Source organism: Eleutherodactylus coqui, chromosome 5 (assembly GCF_035609145.1).
Source record: "Eleutherodactylus coqui strain aEleCoq1 chromosome 5, aEleCoq1.hap1, whole genome shotgun sequence".
NCBI lineage: Eukaryota > Metazoa > Chordata > Amphibia > Anura > Eleutherodactylidae > Eleutherodactylus > Eleutherodactylus coqui.
In genome coordinates this window covers 129,895,141-129,920,921 of record NC_089841.1, presented here as the reverse complement: position 1 = coordinate 129,920,921, position 25,781 = coordinate 129,895,141, and the positions used below count along the sequence as shown (strand labels likewise).

At 43.1% G+C, this 25,781-nt stretch overlaps 2 protein-coding genes across 10 annotated transcripts in view; one reads left to right on the top strand and one right to left on the bottom strand.

Annotated features, from left to right (window-relative positions):
• CTXN3 (cortexin 3) overlaps window positions 1-15,799 on the bottom strand; it is a 195,537-nt gene extending 179,738 nt beyond the window's left edge. For 3 of the 9 annotated variants that reach the window (XM_066603152.1, XM_066603150.1, XM_066603158.1), the window contains exon 1: window positions 15,672-15,799. Coding sequence is in view for 2 of the 9 variants with exons in the window: in XM_066603150.1 (XP_066459247.1) it covers window positions 15,672-15,724 (53 nt within the window). In the remaining 7 variants the exon portion in view is untranslated. Of the gene's footprint in view, window positions 1-3,559; window positions 3,656-5,438; window positions 5,522-15,671 lie in introns of all 9 variants that reach the window. The other 6 variants (XR_010792820.1, XM_066603151.1, XM_066603155.1 and 3 more) reach the window with 5 other exon arrangements.
• The window catches only part of C5H5orf63 (chromosome 5 C5orf63 homolog), a 287,813-nt gene continuing 275,552 nt past the window's right edge, over window positions 13,521-25,781 (top strand). Inside the window, exon 1 of the mRNA XM_066603147.1 lies at window positions 13,521-13,606. The gene's annotated coding sequence lies outside the window, so the exon portion shown is untranslated. The remainder of the gene's footprint in view (window positions 13,607-25,781) is intronic.

Below are 25,781 nucleotides of genomic sequence, written 5' to 3'. Positions count from 1 at the left end.
TACTCTCCACTTCCTCTTGCTGTCGGGAAACCCCAGGGCTCGGCCCTTGGTCCCCTTCTCTTCTCTATCTACACAACCCCAACTGGACAAACCATCCTTAAATTCAGCCTGCAATACCATTTCCACACTGAAGACACCCAACTATAAACCTCTTCCCGTGACATCTCTGCACCTTTCCTCCAAAATATCACTGACTGTCTGTCCGCTGTCTCTAACACTATGTCCTGCCTTTTTCTCAAACTTAACCTCACTAAAACTGACCTCGTCTTTCCACCTTCCAACCAATCTCCCCTTAACATCTCCATTGCAGTGTCTGGCACCATCATAACCTCCATACAGCATGCCCACTACCTTGGCGTCACACTGGACTCTGACCTCTCCTTTACCCCCCCCCCCCCCCCTTCCCACACACACACACACACACACACATCCAATCTCTGGCCCAAACATGCCACATGCACCTCAGAAATATTGCTAAAATCAGTCCGTTCCTCACCACGGACACGCTAAAGACACTTATGATCACCCTCATCCACTCCTGACTCAACTACTGCAACACGCTATTCATTGTCTTCCCCCGCACCAGACTCGCTCCACTCCAATCCATACTAAATGCGGCAGCTAGGCTTATTTTTCTATCCAGCCGTTACCCAGACACCTCTGCACTATGCCAGTCACTGCATTGGCTGCCCATCCACTGCAGAACCAAATTTAAGCTCCTCACTCTCACCCACAAAGCTCTCCATCCTATCCCTCTTCTGTCCACACACCACCCAGCCCGCACACTCTGATCCGCTAACACACACAGACTAAACACCCCTCTAATACCAACCTCACAGGCTTGCCTACAGGACTTCACCAGAGCAGCTCCACCACTCTGGAATGCTCTACCACAAGGCATCCAGACAATTCCTGATGCATGAAATTTCAGATGCGCCTTAAAAACTCACCTCTTCAGGGAGGCATACCAAATCCCCTGACGTAGTCCCCTGCCACTCCCTATGGCTCCCCACACCTTCCACCCTGCCTATCACACACGACCTCTACCCCTGCAGCTCCTTACCACCCGTTTGCTTTCTAATAACTGATTTCCACATGTAATTCTCGTATTGCCTGTGTTCCCCCATGCCTCATCCCCCCCCCCTTGTACCTCATGTACCAACCTCCACCTCATTTGTTTCAAACTGATTGTAATTGTTATATTGTCGGTGTTCTCCCATGCTTGAAAGCGCTGCAGAATAAGTTGGCGCTATACAAATAAAGATTATCATTATTATATGCAACTAACTTTAATTGCTGTAACACTCCAACCTTAGTTCAATTTTTCATCTGTTCTTTCCTAATTCTGTTCATCTGTGCTGCATTAAAGGGGTTGTCCCGCGGCAGCAAGTGGGTCTATACACTTCTGTATGGCCATATTAATGCACTTTGTAATGTACATTGTGCATTAATTATGAGCCATACAGAAGTTATAAAAAGTTTTATACTTAGCTGCTCCGTTGCTGGCGTCCTCGTTCCCATGGAGCCGACTAATTTTCGCCCTCCGATGGCCAAATTAGCCGCGCTTGCGCAGTCCGGGTCTTCTGCAGTCTTCTATGGGGCCGCTCGTGTAGAATGCCGACTCCGTGTAGCTCCGCCCCGTCACGTGCCGATTCCAGCCAATCAGGAGGCTGGAATCGGCAATGGACCGCACAGAAGCCCTGCGGTCCACGGAGACAGAGGATCCCGGCGGCCATCTTCAGCAGGTAAGTATGAAGACGCCGGACCGCCGGGATTCAGGTAAGCGCTGTGCGGGTTGTTTTTTTAACCCCTGCATCGGGGTTGTCTCGCGCCGAACGGGGGGGGGGGTTAAAAAAAAATTAAAAACCCGTTTCGGCGCGGGACAACCCCTTTAATTTATTCCCTCTCTTCCATATTACACCTAGGCTACCTGCTACAGCATTACATTATACTGCAGGCCAATTATATTTGAATCTAGCAAAGTTCGTAACTCGAACATTCGCAAGTAGGGGACCATCTGTATATTAAGCATATAAACCATACAATTGAGTACACATCCACCAGGCCTGGCCCAGCCCGGCCCTGGGAAAAAGAGATAAACACTGCTGTCCATTTTGTATAAAATAAGTGCTGTTGCAAAAACTACACCCAAACAACCCTGGATATATAGAACAGACAGGGAAGGGGGACAAGGGGATGGGGGTGGGAAGCCAATTACGATGGGTGGAGAGTTTCTAGACATATCTATCTCTTCTTAATCTAAAGGCCCATTTACACGCAAAGATAATTTTTCAAATGACTGAAAGATTGAAAGATTTTGTGATCTATTTGCATAAAGTGTTAATTTCAGCTGCGGACATTCCACAGCATTTCCGCCATGCGTAAACATACCCAAAGTCAGCTTGACATATGCTGCCACGTACAGAGTGGCCTAAGTAGTAATATAGCTCCACTATACCAGCTGAAGCAATAATAGAGACCTCCCACAGTAGCGCCAGCAATAATAGTGCCCCCCCCACAATAGCCTCAGCAATAATATTGACCCCCCACAGTATACCCAGTACCAATAGTGACCCCCCACAGTAGCCCCAGCAATAATAGTGACCCCCACAGTACCCCTAGCAATAACAGTGACCCGCAGAGTAGCCCCAGGAATAATAGTGAACCCCCACAGTAGCCCCAGCAATAATATTGCCCCCCCCCCACAGTAGCCCCAGCAATAATAGTGATTCACCACAGTACCCCTAGCAATGATAGTGACCCCCACAGTAGCCCCAGGAATAAGAATGACCCCCCCACAGTAGCCCAGGCAATAATATTGACCCCCCAGAGTAGCCCCATTAATAACAATGACCCCTCACAGTAGCCCCAGCAATAATAGTGACTCCTCACAGTAGCCCCAGTAGTAATAGTGACCTCCACAGTAGCCCCAGCAATAATAGTGACCCCCACAGTAGCCCCAATAGTATTAGCACTCCCTTATTCCAGGCCAGCAATAATAGTGACCCCTACAGTGGCACCATAGTATTAGTGTTCCCATATTCCAGGGCAGCAATAATAGTAACCCCCACTTTGCCCTAGTAGTATTAACACTTCCCTATACCCAGCTAACAATAATAATGCCCCCACAGTAGCCCCGTAGTATTAGTGCTCCCAGTATTAGTGTTCCCCTACACTAGCCCAGCAATAATAGTGACCCCCCACAGTAGCCCCATAGTATTAGCACATCCCTATTCCAGGCCAGCAATAATAGCGACCCACACAGTAGGCCCAGTAGTATTAGCGCTGCACTATTCCAGGCCAGCAATAATAGTGACCCCCACAGTAGCACCATAGTATTAGTGCTCCCCTATACCAGCCCAGGAACAAAAGTGGCCCCCAAAGTAGCCCCATAGTATTAGCACACCCCTATTTCAGGCCAGCAATAATAGTGCCCCCCTACAGTAGGCCCATAGTATTAGTGCTCCCCTATACCAGCCCAGCAAAAATACTGCCCCTCCCCACCCACCCCACAGTAGCCCTAATAGTATTAGCACTCCTCTAAGACCTATATACTTACCCTCCTCCTGGTCTTCACAGTGCCGTCACTCCTCTCATCAGTGCTGCCAGTGGTCAGAAGTGTGTGCGCTCGCAGCAGCGCTTCCTCCTCTCGTCTCTTGTGGAACCAAAGAGGAGAAGTGAGATGAGGAGGGGAAGAAGATCTCGGATGCACACGCTGCCTGTCCCACTTAAATTGGGATGTCTGGTAACCTTATATATGACCCTAGCTAGAGATAAACTGGAGAGAGGGTGGAGGTTTGATACATTTTGATGTTCTAAGATATTCACCAAAAATAGGTGAAGATTATATAGTATTAGAATGACACTCCGCCCCAACACTACATCTTTTTAATATACTTTGCGTCGGGGACCCCGAATATAAGAAATAACAGACTACTACACCACAGATTAGCCCCATAAGGATCGTTATTCTGTTTCTCTAATAAAGAATTTTAAAGGGAAGCAGTAACTGGGCAGAATACCAAAGCAGACTGTTGCATATGGCTAATGATGTCCAATGAAGTGAGACATTTTGTGAACTGCTTACGAAATGGTACTCTCCACTATGTATAAGAAATGGAAGCGCAAAACTCCTTTTCACACTGTGATATTTTCAATACAAAAAACCTGATGCATGATGCACTCAAGACAGATTAATATAGATGGCAATGCTCTGGCTGAATGTTGTAATAAAATCTTAAAACAGCAGTGGGCAACGGTGAATAATAAAGATTTATGAGTGCTTTGGCAGGTGATCAAAAACTGAAGAGAAACATACCAGTAGGACGACGGTCAGTAGCTGCCCAGGACCCATAATAAAGAACAACCCGCCATTGTTGAAATGGATTCATGACTTACAAATGATTTTTTTTCCAAAGACAGAGAAAACTTAGCAAACAAATACATGAAAAAAAGCAATTGAAAGCAAATAACCCCAATTATAATAACTTCTCTGAGTATTGTAGTCCACCCATTCAATTTATTACTTAAGTTGCCATCCTTTGAACCCACTCAAGCTCTGATATGTCCTTCTAGAGTACTGCTTCCCAAAACTGTCCACAAAAGTCCATGTGCGGTCTGAACGGTGACTTGTAAAGAAGAAGAACAGTGTTCTCATCATGTGGCCCTAGACCTCTTTTAATGATCCTCATGATCCTATTTGCCTTGGTAGCAGCTGCCTGACACTGGTTGCTCCAGTTAAGTTTAGAGTTAACTAAAATCCCCAGGTCCTTTTCCATGTCAGTGTTGCCCAGTGGTTTCCCATTTAGTGTGTAATGTTGACATGTATTTACCAAGCCCATGTACATAACCTTACATTTATCAGTGTTAGACCTTATTTGCCACTGTTCTGCCCAAGCCCCCAACTTATTCAGATCCATTTGCGAACTGTCTTGTGTCCGCTCTTGTGTTAATTAATTTACATAGTTTTATATCATCTAGAAATACTCATATTTTATTGCACAATTCTTCTACCAGGTCATTAATAAATATATTAAAAATAATAGGACCCAATACTGCCCACTGCGGTACCCCACTAGTAACAGTGACCCAATCAGAGAATGTATTATTAATAACCACTCTCTGCTTTCTATCACTGACCACGTACTTACCCACTTACACACATTCTCGCCTAGACCAATCAATTTTATATACCAACTGTTTATGCATCACAGTATCAAACGCTTTGGAAAAGTCCTGATACACAAGATCTAATGACTCTCCTCGGTCCAGTCTAGAACTTACCTCCTCATAGAAGCTGATCAGGTTGGTTTGACAGGAACAACCCCTCATAAACCCATGCTGATACGGAGTTGTGCAGTTATTTTCCTTGAGGTAGTCCAGGATAGCCTCTCTTAGTAACCCTCAAACATTTTACCCACAATAGAAGTAAGACTTACCAGCCTGTAGTTTCCAGGTTCACTTTTTGACCCCTCTTATATCAGCACCAATCCAGTGGAACAGACACTGTCACTATAGAGCCCTTAAATGAAAGAAACAAGGGTCTGTCCATCACATTACTTAATTCCCTTAGAACTTGGGGGTGTATGCCCTCAGAACTCATCAATTTGTCTATTTTAAGCTTTTTAAGATGGTTCTGAACTTTTTCCTGGGTTAGACTAGTGGCATTTAGTGGAGAGTTTACTTTATCACTCTGCATCTCATCTGACATTTCATTTTTCTCTGTGAATACACTGGAGAAAAAAAACATTCAATAGATTTGTTTTCTCTTCATCACTCTCTACAATTTATCCTACATTATGTATTAAAGGCAGGCTGATCACCTCTGGCTTCTCGTTCAGCGCTTCACATTCTATGCGTGAGCTTTTACACTCAGTGAGGAGTCAGCGATCCAATGATGATTTTCATTGAAAGTGAAGATCAACAAACTGTAAATGAATAGTCCACAATTGCTGTGGATTTAGACACGAAAATTTGTTTGAAAAAATTTTGTCCCATGTATATGGCCCTTAAGATATTGTTGTTCTATCCTTAGGTTAGGTCACCATTATTAGATTGGTGGGCGTCCAAAGTTCAGGACTCCCAGCGGTAAGCTGACTGAAGTATCTGCGGCACTTTGGTGTGCTCCGTTCTTATTACACTACATATCACGCACAGTGTGGTACATTGTATAATGACTGTGTCTGGTATTACAGCTCAATCACATTCACTTGAATGGGACTAAGCTGCTCTCAGGCCATGTGACCATCAGCTCATCAGTGGGTCTCCCAAACGGTAGACCCCCGCCAATCTAGTATTGATGACCTTTCTAGAGGATAAGGTCATCAATATTAGATTTTCTTAAAAACCCTTTAACTATAAGGCCACTCTAACATAGGCATTTGTAAAAATGCTGCATTTTACAATGGTTTTAGTTTCACAGCGTTTTAGAACGGAGTTTTGGACAGCGTTTTTAATGCAACCCATCACTACAATGAGTGATATGGCGCGTTAACAATGCGCTGAATGCACAAGATAGAACATACAGCATTCGTTTTAGTGTGAGTTAGAAATGCTTCACTAAAGTGCTTGTCTGAGAAGCCCCACTGATGGAAATGGAGGTTTAGTACAGAGTTTTTAGCAGGCGTTACAAACTCCCGCTAAACACTTAATAAAAACGCATGTGTGAGAGAGGCCGTAAGTGCAGATGTCAATACTTAGGCCACTCTCACCACATGCCTCTTTCTACAGCGAGTAGAGTGGCATCCCGGGCACCGCACTAACCGCGGTACAGCGCTGTCATTGATTTCAATGGGGCCTCACATACATGCGCTAGAACGCGGTGTTTCTAGCGCTTTTTATCACACCTTATCACCCATCACAATGATGAGGTGCATTTAACCCCTTCCCTCCATATGACGCAAGGGTACGTCATGGCTGCTGAGTACCTCCTGCAACGGGACGTAGCCTTACGTCATGTGGCTAGCATGAGACCAGAAGCGATCCCGCGCTATCCAGTAGTAGGAACCGGCTGTCAGTGATAGCCGGCCTCCCGCTGCAACAGCAGGGGTGCATCAGCGATGCCCCCCACCCCCCGCTGTTAAGCCTTTCCCTGCCACGATCTATGTAGATTGCAGCATGGAAAGGGTTCACAGGGGGAGAGTGCTCCCTCTGTGATGTTATCGGGCTCTCGCGATATAATCACAGAGAGCTGGGCTGGTTGCCATGGCCATTGCCTATGATTGCTGTAATAAGCGATAAGGCATTGCAGGAGAGAAGTCCTGCAATGCCATATCATAGCGATCAGAGCTGGTATGGTGTAAGTCCCCCAGAGGGACACAAATAGTGTAAGAAAAGGATCAAAATAATGTACAAAAAATAAAAGTGTAAAGAAAAACCCTTTTGGGGGGCTTTTTCTCATATTAGCATTAAAAAATCCCACATATTTGGTATCGTCGTGTCCGTAACACGTACAATAAGTTGAACATGCTTTTTATCCTGCACGGCAAAAAGCGTTAAAAAAAACGCAAAAAAACTGAGGCAAAATGCAAATTTTTAGAATTTTGCCTCCCAAAAAACGCAATAAAAGTGATCAAAAAAGCGGTACGTACCCCAAAATGGTACCAATAAAAACTACAGCTTGTTTTGCAAAAAATAAGCCCTCATAGAGCTCCGTCAATGGAAAAATAAAAAATTATCAAACTTTGAATGCAGCGATTTAGAAAAAAAAAAGATTTCCAAAAAAAGGGTTTTTATTGCAGAAAAGTGGAAAAACCTAAAAAAAATATAAGAGTTTTGGTATCCTTGTAATCACACCGACCAGCACAAAAAAATGGATTGTGTCATTTATGCTTCATAATCAACGCTTTAAAAAAAATAATAAAAGTTTTACAATATAGTTTATGTACCCAAAAATGGCACTGATAAAAACTAAAGTTCGCCACGCAGAAAACAAGCCCTTATACGGCCGTGTCGACAGAAAAGTAAAAAAGTTATGGCTTTTGAAAAATGGAGATTAAAATCCGCAAAAATCATTGCGTCCTTAAGCCCAAAATAGGCCATGTCCTTAAGGGGTTAAAAAGTGCTGACAAACACTGTGACGTGTTCAAAAACACAGCTCAAAATTACTGTAAAAATGACGCGATTTCGAGCGGCATTTTTCGAACGCGTATGTGAGAGTGGCCTTACTTATTATATTTACTGTCTAACTAGAAAACATTGAGCACATATGATACAACACATATCTGTTGGAGTGCTTTCTGTGCAACAAGCAATGCCGGGAACACTTGGTATCACTGTGAATTCCAAGCACTCAGCTGCTTTAAAGCGGCTCAATCTTTTATCAATAGGATTGTATAAGATGTGACTAGTTTGTACATTGATTTTAATCTCCCACCCAATATTAAGGCAGAGAATAGGACTGGAAGTGGCAGCACAGAAGGTAAAAGATGAATTGCCTGGCATGTGGTGCATATACAATTTGATTTGACATTTGGAGACTTGATAAATAGGAAGGCTGGACAGTATGGATTTTACAATTTATGGTCCAAACTCTGAAACAAACAGGAACAACTCTGAACATTTTGAATAGTCTCTAGTCTGCAACCAGTTTGTATGGTGCTATGTAAATTGAGAGTGGGTGGGGATAGAAAGGGGGTGGGGCTATAGGGCTTCTCACAGGGATCCCCCATAGCAAATATAGAGGGGGTGGGACTAAAGGGTGGATCCATCAGCCCCGCCCCTCCTCCCATGCCCACAGAGTTGCCCTGTAGCCACACTGCCACTCTTTCCCCGCTATAGTGAAATCCCTTGGGGAGAGGTGGGGGGAGTCCCCTACTGCCCCCCGCTGCTGGAGAATACCACCATTTTTTCTTACATAATAACTGAATGAGTTAGAAAAGATTTTTGCATAAAATTAAAGGCACAAGAAAGTGCAAGTCTTTTGCAGTCACTTAAGGATTTTTGACCACCTGCCTCCTCAGAAATCTGGTAACAGCCAGTAATAACTTTCTCTTTCTGCCATAACCACGAACTTGAAGACTTGCTTCCAACTGTATCTTCAGAAACATTCAATGCCTTCACTAACATTTTGCATTGTTTCTCTTGTTTGTTCAAGGCAATAATCTGTAATCTTAACTTTTTGGACCAGTCTCTTTAATTAGCCATATTTCTAACATGCAATCAAATAACACAGTCAAAAAAGTCCTAGCCAGCTCAAGTATTTGATGTGTTTTATCTCAAGCACATCTGATGCAACTAATAAAGCCCTAGAGTAGTTGCATCAGGTGTACCTTAGAGAACACCTGATTTGCAAATGTGTATGCTTATAAGGGATTCTATTCGGGGGGTTGAATAATTCTGAGACTACAGTAGTCAGTCAAAATGGCATTTTGAATTTGGAGAAACCACTTATAATATTAGTTGTGTTGAGCTATTTAAATTGTTCTTGTTTGATTTTTTTGCAAGCAACTGAAAGTTTATAAGTTTGGCAAATAAACCTAATTTGCAATGGGGGTTCAATATTTTTGGTTGCAACTGTACTTGAAGTCAATCTTGCTGGTATCAAAGGGGTATTAAGCAATTGAAGAACAATATGAATCCACTTCTACAAAAAAATTAAAAAAGGCCCTTTTGAGCCTCATTAAGAGTATCTCTAAAAAGTTGCAGGGAAGGCAGGACTTCTAGCACTCTCATAAATCAAATGTAGCTTTTATTGCATCTTCTAAAAGGCAACACAGTGGGAAACAGAGAATACACACAGGAAAGCTTACAGATTTCAAAACATATAATCAAACTACTAATGACCACTTGTCAGTTAGTATGTGAGTGCTTCTGATGCTCCACCCCTGGTGACATCATTGCTCCACCCCTGGTGACATCATCACAGTTAGGGCTCTTGAAAAGGGGAAGACAAAAATAACAAAATGAGGATTCAACTAAGCTGTTATTATCTCAAACACAACTCAGCAGTCCTGACAAAAGACACCGACCTCAGCCACCACAGAAATCGGGTGGGCTGAAGGACCTGTGGCGATGTCACTGCTGTGTAAGGAGCCATTGTGCAGTTCGGTAGAAGGTACCGTATACTGGGTAAACCGACAGCAGCTACTACCAGGACCTGTGATGATGTCAACATCATGTGATCACATGTGTGGGTAGAGACAGGAATCACATGACCAGGGGTGATCACTGTATCCAGGAGTCTGGTGATGTGTGGAATAGCAGAGCTGTGTGTTTGTGATGTGTGTGAATCAGGATGTAGCAGAGCTGTGTGTGTAATGTGTGGAGTCAGGATGGATGTAAATGGATGTACAATGTAGCAAAGCTGTGTGTATAATGTGCTGTGTGTGATGTGTTGGGTCAGCATGCATGTAGTAGAGCCGTGTGTCTAATCTCTTGTGTGTGTAATGTGTGGGAATCAGAATGGATGTAGTAGAGCTGTTTGTGTGATGTGTGGGAATCATATTAAAAGTACAATGTGTGTGTGATGTGTGGGAATCAAGATGGATGTACTACAGTTGTGTGTGACATGTAGTAGAGCTGTGGGTGTAATGCGTTGTATGTGTAATGTATGGGAATCGGGATGGATGTAGTACAGCTGTGTGTGGCATGTAGTACAGCTGTGTGTGTAATGTGTTGTGTGTGTAATGTGTGGGAATCAAGATGGGTGTAGTAGAGCAGTGTGATGTGTGGGGTCAGCCTACATGTAGTAGAGCTGTGTGTGTAATATGTTGTGTGTGTGATATGTGTGGATCATAATACATGTACCACGTAGCCGCCAGAAACACTGGTACTATAATTTCCTAATAATTACCAGTCATGGCTCTTGAAACATGTAAGTATTCCAGATCTTATTCTCTACCTCCCACTGCATTGCCATTCAGAAGATGCAGTAAACGCTGTGTTTTATTTATGAGTGTGCCAGAAGTCGTGCTTTTCCTGTGACCTGTTGGTTCACTGCTGGAGCAAGTGTTTTTCTTCCCTCCACGTCGTTATGTATATAAGGGTTTAATTTAATCCTGCGGTAGTGGGCTGTTTTTTTTCTTATTTATCACTTAAAAGTGCAGAGTGCCAAAACAAAAATTTTAATTTAGAATAATTAAAATGTAAACATATTCATTATATAAGTATCACAATAAATATACCATCCCAAATTTGGATCTATACAATGAGTTCCAATTTTTCTTAAACCAATCGTGATTGTTGAATCCTTTCCGAGATTCAAATGGTTCCTCCACCAAAGGAATGGCCATCAGTGGAGAAAATGCTACTGTTTAAACTAGTTTGGCCTTTCTTGACAAATAGGGCAATCTTCCTGATGGCTGCCCTATGCAAGAAGCAGTCCCTAGTGTATCCCTATTAAGCCATGTCCTCCCTTAACCTTTCTTTCGTTCTGACAACGTCTGGTTGCCTTTATTTTGTATTTCAATTGTTTCACATATATTTTTGATTAACCATATCTTCCGGTTTAACACTATTAAACTTTTTTTCCTCTTCCATTTACCCCTTTATACTTGTATTCTAAACTCATGAATCCTGAATATAGCAATCATAGCTAAGAAAGGCGATAGGGAGGAGATGAGGGAGCCGCTTGCAGGACCCAGGACAGATTGGAGGTTCTGTTGTGAGGGCTAAAGTTCCAAACCAGGCAGATAGATTCCTTCCTCTCCATATGTGGAAGGTTCCGTGGTATACAAGGAAGGCATGACAGAAAAGGGGGCTAACTTAGGTAATGAACTGAGCCAAAGATCCAGCTTCCTTTATTATGCCACCGACACACAGGGAAGTGGGGAAGCTCTCTGCCTTGGTTGGAACATCAGTTCTTACAACAGAAGCTCCACTTCTGGGACCAGGGAACCAATGGGATTACTATCAGGCCATTTGTATGGTTTTCAGAATGAAAATATAGTAGTAACCAGTGCAGGATTTCTTGTGTCGCTAGACAACCCATTTAACTTTAGCAAGGAAGGAGGGGGGGGGGGGGAGGTGGCACAATTTTAGGTAAGCATTCCTCAGGAAAGGGAAAGGGGGGGGGCACTATTTTACGTAACTAAGCATGCCTTCATTCTTCAGAAAGGAACTATCATGTGGAATGTCCGAAGGACAACTAAAATATTTAACTTCCTTTTTTTTAGAGACTTCAATTTAAAACTGACTGCTATGTCCTGAAAGATATTGTGTCCTAGTGAAAATGAATGTTTTTTTCAGTATATGTCATGGAGTAGCAACATTTATAATAGATTTTAATGCAAGGAGCTATACAAGATCATTTCCTACTTATTACGGATTTCCATTACTTAAAGGATGTTATCTAGTATTCTGCATACAGACAGTACATTAAGTCTGCATCTAATGGGCCTCAGCTGTACAATTTAACTCTCTTAAAGGTTCTCTCCACCTTTGTTTTTGCAGCTATTGTATCACGGAGAGCACATCACTACTTGGCTTTCACTCTGCCAAAGCACTTTGTGGGCAACTGTGCTACTTTCATTAAATTCCCTGGATTACTGAGGGAAGCGCCACGGTTTAAATTTGGATTCCAGTTTTCGATGCTGTAAATAATTGAACACTTATTCAATTATAAAGGTTGATTTGAAAAATGATACTTTTAATGCTGCAGCTTGTGGTAGAAGTATGTCAGGCACTTGGATTTAATTTGGGTTGTTACATTCCTTCTAGAACACAGCTGGGTTTCAGTGGCGCTAGAAGCTTCTATGCCTGGGTTTCTATTATTGTCATATTCTTTATTGGAAAAATCCAGCGAACACATTTAAATATTTTACAAATGTTCAATATATATAACTTCCCTGGTCCGGAACAAAAATGTATTTTTTGAGTTATTAATGATAACTTCTGCTAAGATAGAAAAAAAGGAGGGGGGGGGGGGATGTTTTGCTATATATATTGCACTTTTTAACGGTTCAGTAAATGTTTTCAGCATCACCCATTTTTCTCATTTTATATGTAATAATCAAGTCAACAATTACTGTGCTTTTTGAATTATTCAGGATTAGGCTGGTTTCGCACAAGCATATTATGTGAACATTTATGTGTCCATTATAAGAATGAGTTTCCCGACTTCAGGTATCCTGACCTGAACTCATAGCATTATAGATTACCAAGATGCTCTGAGCTCAGATCAGGAAACCTGCAGGTGGGCCGGGACACTAGTCTGTTTTACTGACACATAAATGCGTTCATAATATGCTATAATGTGATACCTGCTTTAGAGATAATTACATTTAGAGGTTGTACTTGTTGAAAGAATTAAAGTGACGCACCACTTTTGGGATAAAATTCTGCCCTGGGAGAAGAGGGGGAAGGGGTTATATTTCCTGCAGTTGTTCTTCTCTGCTGCCCCTTGAATCCGTCAGTTCCCGGTCCTGTTTTTGACCATCCTTAGCAATTTTCTGACTACCTAATGCACACTGTACACTGTTCTCTGAATGGCCAGTGCTGATCATGTGAGCAGATGTGGCCAATCAGAGAGACAGTGCATTGGTAGTCTAACATTGCTAATGCACTGTGGGGATTAGGTAGTCTGAAGATTGTGTTAACCATCTTGGATAGCTGAAAATGGGACCTGAAATTGGCATATCTGAGGGACAACAGAGAAGAACAACTGCAGGTAATGTACACCACTCCTTTTCTGACCCTGGCATAGCACTTTGCCTTCTGAACAATCCTCATGGAATTCTCCTACTATATATGGAGCTTTTTGCTTGAGAAACAGCTGTTAACTTTTTTACGAAGTGTCTTTGCTTCCATCCACCTCCGCTTCTGTGCTTGTTCTTCAGAATTTATGTCTACCACTTTATCATCATTCTTTGTGTTATCACCCACTTCTAACTCCAATAAAGTATAGGACACCACCCTTTGATCTTGAAGGGGGCATTCCCATCTTATAAAGTTATGGCATATGAGAATTATTATTATTCCATCACTAATGACCAGTGAGTGTCCAACTTCTGAGACTTCCCCCCGAATGAGGGCAATGAAGTGCTGGTTTACTGCTTCCTCTCCTTCACTGTTTTTCCTCTCAGAGTAATGGGTCCAGCTGTAGTGTCCTGCATGGCTCAGAATACTGCTGTGCAGGAAACATACGGTATAGAATGGGATGCAGACCTAAATTATTGATGCTTCCATGAAATTCTCAGGACGGACCCCAACTGATAATAAAGTGATGGCCTGTCCCAGTGATATCCCATTACTTTGAAAGTTGAGAAAACGCCTTTACATGGTTTAGACCAATGCCAACACGGCCTTCCTTTTGAACCGTTTCTGCCATAGCAGTGCACTACTCCTTGCATGTTCCTCGTATTTGATTGTGGATGTACATCTTCTTCAATACTTGTATCTGTTTATAAACATCTACTGGTATATTGCCATTTAGGCGGTGCATCAGTCCTCCCATTTCATATATCTCTATTCATGATTTCTCAGATTGCCTGCTACATTGAAAAGATTTCAACATTTTAATTTATAGACCAGAGTAAAAAGCAGTTTTTAATTTACTTAGACATTTCCAGGAGGGATAACTGAGAAACAGCACAACAATTAGATTCTAAGAAAACTCTCCAGAATTGTTATTTTAAGTGGAATACAAGTATTTACTAAACAAGACACGTAAGGGACCTTTCACACGGGATGAAATATTCTGCAACAGTGTTGTGGAATATGCCCTCCCGCAGCACAACGTCACACCAGCATTTTCAATGCTGATCTTAGTATAATTTTAAGCGGCACACGCCTCTTCATATATTAGGCTAATTTCTGCTCCTCTGTGCGCCCACACAGACAAGGAGTTTGTGTAGATTTCTGGGATAATTTACATCAATTGCTTTTTTCATAAAAGTGGCGAGGCTGACGCAGAAAGTAGAAAAGATTCTTGCACAAAAATGTGCAACTTTTCTATCTCACAATTCTGAAACACAGGGCTCAGTAATTGTACCTAATAGTCTTATCTAAAGCCACGCAAATTTACTAAAGCAGTGAATATAAAGAAACTCATAAATTCCCATTCACTAACATTACACAGAAAAAACACACAAGATGTGATTACTATAGTGGCCCTATTTTTAAGGAAGCAATTCTAGGAAGTTGGCCCTACCACAATCTTTTTGCTATAGGAATTCCTCAAGCATATAGATGACTAAAATCCACTAATTATACAGAATTTTGGGTGCTGGAATTTCTCTGACACTGTCAGTTTGCATTGTCTATATTCAAAAGGCTGCTACTGTACATTTGGAGTTATAACAGGGCGAGGGCACATTACAGCGGCTATATTACAAGCATGCAGACAGGATGTAACAGCATAATGCAAGTGCCAAGAAACATGCCAAAGGCAAATATATATGGTCCATCTAGTCTGCCTTTATATTATGAGTATTTATCTATTAGGATAGATATATGCTTATCTCAGACCTGCCTGAAAAATGTATTGCTGATTTTCCAACTACGTCTGCTGGAAGTTTGTTCCAAGCACCTACTACTCAATCAGGGTGCATTCATCATAAGCTATCCATCATAAACACAACTCCTGCCAACTTTGATGGACAGAGCAGAAACTTTAGCACAAAGCAAAACATCCTTACTATGTCTATGAATAGATTAGGAAAGTTCAGAAACTAATTCATCTCCATGTTCTGCACAGAGCCATCAATCTGAAGAGCATCACTCTATAATCTTACCGTACGGCAGAGGAACAGCTTGTCTTCATGTATATAGTCCGTAAGGTGGTCATCAAGTCAATAAGCCTGCTGTAAATAGTAGTGAGACGGGATATACTGATAGGAATGGAAGGGGGAAGGGGGCTCAGTCTCTTTTACCCTCTGCATTTTTGTGCCTCTCCTTTATTGAAGCTTTCTGCCAACTGGAGACCACATTGCACTTAACCCCTTCAATTCAAAGCAAGAGCCCTCACTGATAACACTCTCTTATGGTGGGATGACATTGGATCTCTGTTTGCTTGGGCCACAAGGAGTCGGAGTTGCTTTGTAATGTCTTGAGTTCATTATTATTTACAGTAAATATTCATCTTAGCAGAAGGTGCTCCGTAAATGGTAGGAGACCTAACTAAAGTGCTATTATATACTAATTACAATTTACCATCAATGCAATTATAGGCAAATGTAAGAAGACCGCTATAGATTTTACGTCATGTACGGTTTTTAATATTTGTAATGTACACACTGCACTATTACATTAGGTGAGGGTCAGAGAAGAAAACATGTGCATTATAGATGCTGCAATAAATGTGCTACTGGCAATCCAACTCAGGAGCTTCATATTATTATTATTATCAATATTAGAATGAAGTCTATTCAGATGATGTCTATGGAGAATGCAGAGGCTGTGGATCAGCGAATGGGGGTTAACAGCTCCGAATTCTTCTGATAAAAAAGTGTAATTACATGACCTAAAGTAATACCCATGGAATAACTATGAAGACACATCAAGTTGAAAGTACAAAGCATGTCTATACACAGTATAGCCCAAATGGATATGCATGTGTAAAAAATAGCACAAACTTAGACCGGACAGTCTTTAAATGCACCAGATTTATCACAGTTGACTCGACTGAACGATCAATCTGGCGTGTCTTAAGACTGTCTAGTCTAATACCCCATTTTCATGGAATGATTATCATTCAATCAATTGATAATTGTTCCGATTAAACACGAGCCAATGACTGAATGACGAGCGAGAATCGTAAGGTTCTCCTTCATCGTTCAGTTTCGTCAGGCATAAAAACCAGCGCTGGCTCAGGTACTTATTGTGCTGTTTAAAGACCACTCATTTAATGTTTCACATACGAATGTCAGAAGCGGTGTTGTGTCTCCTTAAGGAGAGCACCCAAAAAGTGTTTGGGGACACCTAGGGCGTGAGTAGACATATCCACTCACCCTCTAGGTGTCCCCAAACAATTTTTGGGTGCTCTCCTTAAGGAGACACAACACCGCTTCTGACCCATGTTATAGGCTCCTCACAGACTAAGGTAGAGACCTACTGCACACTGATAAGGGCCAGACACCCCAAAATACTCTGTATGTGCATGGTTTCTGGCTTGATTTAAAAATTCCAATCATTGTAGACCTTTTTTGATAAGGTCACTTTGAATTGAAGGAATGCTGTCATCCAATAGATGGCGCTGTAGAGGTATTTTTCCATCTTTCTGATTTACATATGAATGTGAAACACTGAAAGCTAAGTGATCGAGGACTACACGATTCCCAATGGGCTTGCCAAGTGTGAAGGAGCTGTTGATGACATCATCATGAGATTCTCTGCCCATAACTTTATGCCTCCTATTAATTGGCATAGTTTACTACAAAAATTGTGTCAAAATTTGGGCATAATATTTAGCACAATTTAGCTATTTAGACTACGCCGTTTTTCCCATGAAGCCACACCCCTTTTGTTGAACATGGTTAAAAAAGTACCCAATAGAGTGTGAAACTTATCGTAAATGTGGTGCATAGTAGGTTAGTTTTTTGGTGCCATTTGCACCAAAAACTGTGGAATTCTCTATAGTAAATCTATCCCAACATGTCCATATGACTGCAATTACAGAGATCTCCATTCTGGTAAATCTATAATACAAACTTCTGGCTAATTAAATAAATGTAATCTATTGCCACCAGGGGAAAAAGAAAGAGATTTCTGCATGAGAGCTATGAGCTCATCTAGAGCTGCGCTGTCTAATCTCTAAGCACCGGGCAGCAATATGTAAGATTGTTTATTGTTAGCCGTGAAGCATTTGACAGGGATTTTGCAGAAAAACCAACATATATTTTGTAACAAAGAACCCAAAGGTTAATTCTGAAATAAATAAAAATCAATAAAACAAAAGGCATTTTGCCAGTGAAATCACCAGGTTATTAAAACAGAAGTTTCTGTCAAGTTGATGAATGTTACTTAGGATGAATGTGGTTTCGATTAGATAGTCCTGCTCCAGGCGAACACTGACTAATGCAGGACTAGTAAGTGAGGACAGCAGCCTGGGTTGACAATATTTTGGAATCTGCTAAATATTTCCAACAGTTTCGCATTACAGACGTTAATCCCTTTTGGAGGATCTTACGTTGTTGGCTGGCTTTAGTAAAGCTCAACAGATGAGCCAGTAGCTATTCTTAAAATAGTACCTTGGCTGCTTGATCTTCCAGCGCTATGTTAGTGAAGCTCCGAGGCACATATGCTGTTATTAATATGCATGCTCAGGAATCCTGAAGGCTACTTGTTAGGGACCTTCCACACATGACAAAATTAGTCCGCACTGAGATTTCTGCGTCATAATGTTTTTTACATGGGGTTTGAATTCCGCATCTGTTAAATCTGCGCATCATGCATCAAACATAGGCAAACTGGAGCAAGTTCAGAGAAGAGTTACCAAGATGGTGAGCGGTCTACAAATCATGTCCTATGAAGAATGGTTAAAGGATCTGGGAATGTTTAACTTGCAAAAAAGAAGGCTGAGAGGAGACTTAATAGCGGTCTACAAATATCTGAAGGGCTGTCACAGTGTAGAGGGATCAGCCCTATTCTCATTTGTACAAGGAAAGACTAGAAGCGGTGGGATGAAACTGAAAGGAAGGAGACACAAATTAGATATTAGGCCTTAGTCACACAGGCGTTTTTTTGCCGTGATTTGCGGATCGCATGACGGATGCGCATCCGCAAATCGCGTGACCGGGGCCGAAAAATCGCCCGAAAAAAAACTGCTCCTAGCCGAGTTTCAATAGAAATGGGCCGGAGCTGTCCAGCGCATTGAATACATTACAGCCGGCTCCATTGAAAGCAATGCGCTGCGGGCGATTGCGGGATGAATTGTCGGGAAGGGCTTAAATATATAAGTCCTTCCCTGCAATTCATCCAGAAATGTGTAAAAATAAAAAATATACAGTATATATAGTCACCTTGTCCCTGCAGACGGAGTTCAGCGTGGCCGGCCAGCAGTGGGTGTGAGTGGGTGTGAGTGAGAGCTGCCCCTGATTGGTCCCTGCACTGAGCCAATCAGAGGCAGCTCTCACTCACACCCATTCATGAATTCATGATTTCATGAATGGGTGTGAGTGAGTGCTGCCTCTGATTGGCTCAGCGCTGAGCCAATCAGGGGCAGCTCTCACTCACACCCACTCACACCCACTGCTGGCCGGCCGCGCTGAACTCCGTCTGCAGGGACAAGGTGAGTATATATATTTTTTTAATTTTTACATATTTCTGGATGAATTGCAGGGAAGGACTTATATATTTAAGCCCTTCCCGACAATTCATCGTGAGATCACCCGCAGCGCATTGCTTTCAATGGAGCCGGCTGTATTGCCGGCTCCATTGAATTCAATGGGCAAACATCGTTCTTCTCTGCCACAGCTGTTACAGCTGTGGCAGAGAAGAATGATTTGTCTTCTATATGTTCTCAATGGGGTTGGCGCTGTTGCCGCCGGCCCCATTGAGCGCATATAGAGAAGGGAACAGGAATCGCAGATAGGTGCGATCTGCGATTTCTGTTCTATAATTTATCGGACGAGCGCATAAAAAGCGCTCATGTGTCCGATACCATTGCAAAGCAATGGTTTTATAAAATCGCCGGACGCATGCGCATGCGCAAATCGTGCGAAGAAACGCCCGTCTGACTAAGGCCTTAGAAAGAACTTTCTGACAGTGAGGGTGATCAATAAGTGGAACAGATTACCAAGGGAGGTGGTGAGTTCTCCTTCAATGGAAGCGTTCAAACAAAAGCTGGACAAATATCTGTCTGGGATGATTTACTGAATCCTGCACTGAGCGGAGAGTTGGACCCGATGATTCCAGAGGTCCCTTCCAACTCTACCATGATATGATTCTACGATCTTTACTTGAAAATCATAAGACTAAATTCCACAGCGGAAAAGCTCTCTGCTGTGGAATTAAGGATGTCTTCCGTAATTGTTGCTGCTCATTTCTAATATACAGGAGATATAATTCCTCAATTAAAGTCTGCGGAAGAAACGTATTTCCACAAGACGCTCCACAGAACAGTTAAAAGTGCAACAAAATCCACATCTCTGCTGCATCCTGCAGACAATTCCATCCTGTGTGAAAGGTCCCTTAAACTGCTCTGAAAATTCTCAGCATAACACTTGTCTACTGGATTATGGCTTTTCAACAATTAGTAGACAAGTCATTAAGATTACACTAATGAACTCCGCTATCAGAAGCCTATTAGTTCATTTACCCTTAATTGCAGAAACTAGACTGATTAATGTTTAAAATATTTTGATTGCAGAATGTTAAGGAACTAGTGTGAAGTCAGTCCCAAGATGGAGACCATAATAGAAAATGCAGCCAATTAAGGGCAGAGCTCTTGCCCCAGGATAACTGCAATATATATATTCATGTTCACATAAAATTACGTGGTGGAACTAGAAAAAATAGTTTTAATGCAAACCACTGATCTGAGAGGCGAGCGTCTCTGTCCTCCTCACCTCATGCTTGGGCAGCTGGAACCGCTTGGCACAGGAGATGCTAAGCATGGACCCTCTTGTGCTTGTTGGCACCCACATCATGCTGTATATTCCTGTACAGTGCTTTGATGTTGGCACTAACTATGAGTGTAGCAGGAGCCGTTCTCTGCTACACTGGTGAATGGGTGGCCCGGCATAGTTCTCCCTGAACCCTAACCCCCCTGGTTGGTGAGTGTGGGCCACAATGTCCTCTACCATTATAATTAATTATTTATAATATAATAATTATAATTAAGTGTCATGTCCCCTCTATTGGCCCACATATATAAATGCCTTAGGGTGAAGTCACACGAACGTATATCGGCTCGGTTTTTACGCCGAGCCGATATACGTTGTCCTCGTGTGCAGAGGGGGAGGATGGAAGAGCCAGGAGCAGGAACTGAGCTCCCGACTCAGGGACGGGGGCGGGGCTACGTTCCGAGAATTAGCCCCGCCCCTGTCCCACCTTTCCCCATTGCAAATAGTGCAGAGGGGCGGAGAGGAGGCAGAGAGGGGGGCGGGAGCTCAGTTCCTGCACTTGGCTCTTCCATCCTCCCCCCCCCCCCTGCACACGAGGACAACGTATATCGGCTCGGCGTGAAAACCGAGCCGATATACGTTCGTGTGACTTCACCCTCAGTGTGTCATGTGTTCATCCAACCACATGGTGCAAAAGTTTTGGTTGCAAACTAAGCGAGGTCGCACTAAGGCACATTTTGGTCCGGCTCACTGATGATTGTGTCAGGCTCAAAAATTTTTAGGTGAAAAAACTTTGGAATTTCTATTATATAATGTATAATATAATGTTTGATAATTGCAGGTAGATAAATGCATATAATCATAATAAAGGCTCATGGGCCTGGGTTCAAAAGTTTGATTTAGGGGCCCCCAACTTCTATTAACCCCTTAATATAATACTGTAAATTGATGTCAATTTGAAATCTCAAAAAATTGCAAGGCAACCTCTTTTAAATTGAACTGATACCAAAAGGCACCAAAATAACTCGGCCTGACAATGAAAGATTTAAGAATGTTTATTTACAATAAGTGCAAAGTATTTCAAAGAGAGAAATAAATGGATAAAAATACATGAACACAGAGATTCTTGCCAGGAGGTAACGAAAGAATCTCTCCCTTAGGCCACTCTCACACATGCGTTCAGAAAACGTCTAAATTGCAGCATTTTACTACGATTTTGAGTGGCATTTTTGAACACATGTCACAGCATTTGACAACTTTTTTAACACACCCCATCATTGTATTGGGTGATGAGGTGTGTTAAGAAATGCACAAAAATAGAACAGACAGCATGGGTCAACTCTTGAGTGCAGGTCTGTGAGTCCCCATTAAAGTCAAAAGGAGTGTTGTATAGCGATTAGCGCAGTGTTCGGAATGCCACACTAATCGCGGTAAAGAGCGTCCGGTGTGAGAGTGGCCTTACACTGCAATGGAGGGGCTTAAATGGAGAGATTCTTACTGACTGCCAACAAGAACCACCTTACATACTGATTGGCCCATTACTAACCCATAATTGATAAGTTAATATAATCAACACCTTCTTATGGCCCTTTTATACAAAACAAGCTGTTAGGCAAACGATGCGCAGCAGCTCGTCCCAGTGATGTTCGCTCCTGTGCTGTTACACAGGAGCGGGTATCGATGGCATTGCTCACAGTGCTTCCAGAATGGGGGGGCGCTTTTTCCCCACCCACCTCTATTCACTGTAAGCAGATAGTCATTGAAAAGTTTACCCTGAACAGCCCTTTTACATGGATGGGGGGATTATCGTTCAGATTCCTGCACACTCGTGAGAATCTGAGCGTTTAGGCCTCATGTCCACGGGGAAAATCAGGCCCGCTACGGATTCCCCATGGAGAATCCGCAGCAGGTCCCTCCTGCCCCGCGGACATGAGGGCTGAAATTAGAATAAACTCACCTGCTGCGGGGCGTGCATGTCTTCCCTTCTTCGCGGGCAGATCTTCTTTCTTCGCCGGGCACATCCGCTGAGCTGAAGCAAGAAGATCCGTCCGGGAAGAAGGGAAGACACGCACGGCCCGCAGCAGGTGAGTATATTCTGATTTTAGGTCTCCCGCGGATCCGGATGGCTTCCATAGGCTTCAATAGAAGCCTGCGGGAGCCGTCCGCGCGGGAGACCCGCACCTAAATGGAGCATAGTCTGGATTTTTTCCTGCACGCGGACCCGCGTCTACAGGGAAAGATGACATCCGCAGGTATTTAACTACCTGCGGGTGTCTAATGCATCCCTATGGGGCGCAGATCCGCGTGCAGGAAAAATGCTGCGGATTTTAAATTAGAATTTGCAAGTGGACATGAGGCCTTAGGCCATGGAGAATCCGCAGCGGGTCCCTCCTGCCCCGCGGACATGAGCACTGAAAATGAGAATAAATAAGAATAAACTCACCTCTCGCCCGCTCCGGATCTTCTTTTCGCCGCGGCGTCATCTTCTCTGCGTCGCGGCCGGATCTTCTTCCTTCGGCCCGGCGGATGCGCAGGGTACGTCAGTGACGTGCCCCGCGCATGCGCCGGCCCGAAGAAAAAAGATCCGGCCGCGACGGAGAGAAAATGGCGCCGCGGCGAAGGGAAGAACCGGAGCGGGTGAGTAAAATCCGATTTTTGTCTCCCGCGGATCCGGACGGCTTCCATAGGCTTCAATAGAAGCCCCCGGGAGCCGTCCCCGCGGGAGACCCGCACGAAAATGGAGCATGGTCCAGATTTTTTCATGCTCCATTTTTTTTAAAATTCCCTTTTATTGACCATCCGCGGGTATTTATCTACCCCGCGGGTGGTCAATGCATCCCTATGGGGCGTGGATCCGCGGGCAGGAGAAGAGTTAAAATCTGCTGCGGATTTTAATTCTTCTTTTGCCCGTGGACATGAGGCCTTATAGTCTCATGTAAAAGGGCCATTAGTCACTATAAATTATTAGTGTTCAGATTTTTACTAGATCATGAGAATCTGAACGATAATTGTTCAGTTTATACACTGCCAGTGACTGAGCAATGCATTGAAAGCTATATTGATCATTTTTATCACACTTTTCATAAACCTCCTGCAGTAAGGGGAAGACATAACATGCGCTGCCCCTGCAGTGGTCACTATAAAGGGAATATCGTACTACCAGCTGGACATTTCAAGTGATTGGCCAGCCATGTTGCACGGTACATGGATAGACCACATCCACTACTGCAGGAGCTGTTTTTAGTTACAGGCTGTCTGCTTGCTATTTGGGGGATGTCTTGAGAATGGGACTATTCTCTATGATGTCTATTTGCCCCATAAGGTTAGACAATCCATTTAAAGTATATGCACAGTACATCTTTACAGCCATTTTTACTTTCAAACAATATTCTTACATTTTTCCAAGTTAAATAAAAGTAGGACTTGTCATGACATCATTTTACAATGTACAGAGCACAAAGCTGAGCAGTTTTCATAAGTATAAAAGATTTTAAATGTACGAAGACTTTAATGGTTTGCGAGGCTGAACTTAGTAACTAGAGAGAAAGAAAAGAGAAAGAGCAGAGAAAAGGAGAAAAAAGGGGTGAGGGTCTTTTTAACCACTTCTTTTTAGCTTCAAAGCATCTATGAAAAAATGAAGCCGTCCTGATAAGAAAAATTCCTACTATTTTTTAAGTCAGTGAAAATATATACACTTCTACCCTGTGCTTGTAGGCTTATCTGGTAGCCATAAGTTACTCCATTTACCCCATCTTTAAAGGCCTATTTAGACACAATGGTTATTGCTCAAAATTAGTTCAAAAGCTGCTTTTTGAGCGATAATTGTTGTGTCTAAATGTGCGGCCATCGTGCACTGTTTGTGCACTATTCGTTAATCGGTAATTTCTAGCAAGCTAGAAATCATTGATGACTTATCAGCGCCGCACACTGATTTTTTCAGTGGGCGACGCTGATAGTATTCTTTCAGCTGGTATACCGCTGGCAGTTCTCAGCGGGACACCAGCTAAAAGCTTCAAGAACAATACAGCTGTTTGCATATACAAAACAGCTGCTTTGTTCTAGGAGTTATGAGCGGTATCCTGCTCCGCCTGCATTAACTCTTAAGTAGCTAATTAGCTACTTAGAGTTATTTAAAGATGATCACACAAAACTGTAACTCAAACAGTTATTTGAGCGAATTTCGAGCGATCATCGTTCCCTGTAAATGGGCCTTTAGCAATATTGTTGTACCAAACTGTTGTGTCACATCCCTTGGTGTACCAGTGAACTGCAAGATAGCTGTAATACATAGAGCATGTGTGCATACAGTACATGTCTTCACAGTGGTTTATATTTTTTATTGTGCATATCATTGTATATTCTTTAAGTTATATGTATCACTGTAAATTCTCTTATGTTGTGTATACTGTACATTTTTAAGCTATGTATATTACTGCTTGTTCTTTAGGCCGGCTGCCCACAAACGGGTAGGATTCCACATGCGGGAGCCCGCAGCAGACTTCGACCCTGTACTCGGCCGGCTTCCGCACATACCTGTATTTAATCTGTAGCGGATGGTCTGGACAACTCACCGTCGGACATGCACATTACGTTTTTTTTAAATTAAATCCCGCTTCTCCCGCACCGTCACCAGACGATGACGCGAAATCCACGACCTTTATTAATTTGCAAAAGGACTGCGAGTCGGACAGCTTCTATTGAGAATGGCAGCTGTCCATACGGAATCTGTGCAAAAAAAGGTCATTCTGTGATTTTATTACCGCGAGCAGAAATCGCAAGCGCTGTCCACTCATGTGAGCGGACATACAAATGTTCGATTCTTGCTAATAGATGCAGTGATGATCGCAGATTCCGCGATCCAAATCTGGCCGTGTGCAGCCGGACTTATGTTGTATATATTATTATGCATGCTCTCTTGCTTTATTTTCCTGCACTTTCTTGTAGAGTATATACAGACAATCACAATGGTGGGCTCTAGTGATGAGCGAGCATACTTGCTAAGGGCAATTGCTCGAGCGAGCATTGCCCTTAGCGAGTACCTGCCCGCTCGAGAGAAAAGGTTCGGGTACCGGCGGCGCACAGGGAGCTGCGGGGGAGAGCGGGGAGGAATGGAGGGGAGATCTCTCTCTCCCTCTCTCCCCCCCCCCCCCCCGCTCCCCCCTGCTGACAGCCGCTACTCACCGCTCCCCCGCGCCGGCACCCGAACCTTGTATCTCGAGTGGGCAGGTACTCGCTAAGGGCAATGCTCGCTCGAGCAATTCCCCTTAGCGAGTATGCTCGCTCATCTCTAGTGGGCTCCACAAACACCACCAGTTTCCAGAACAGCAAGCTGCAGTGCTC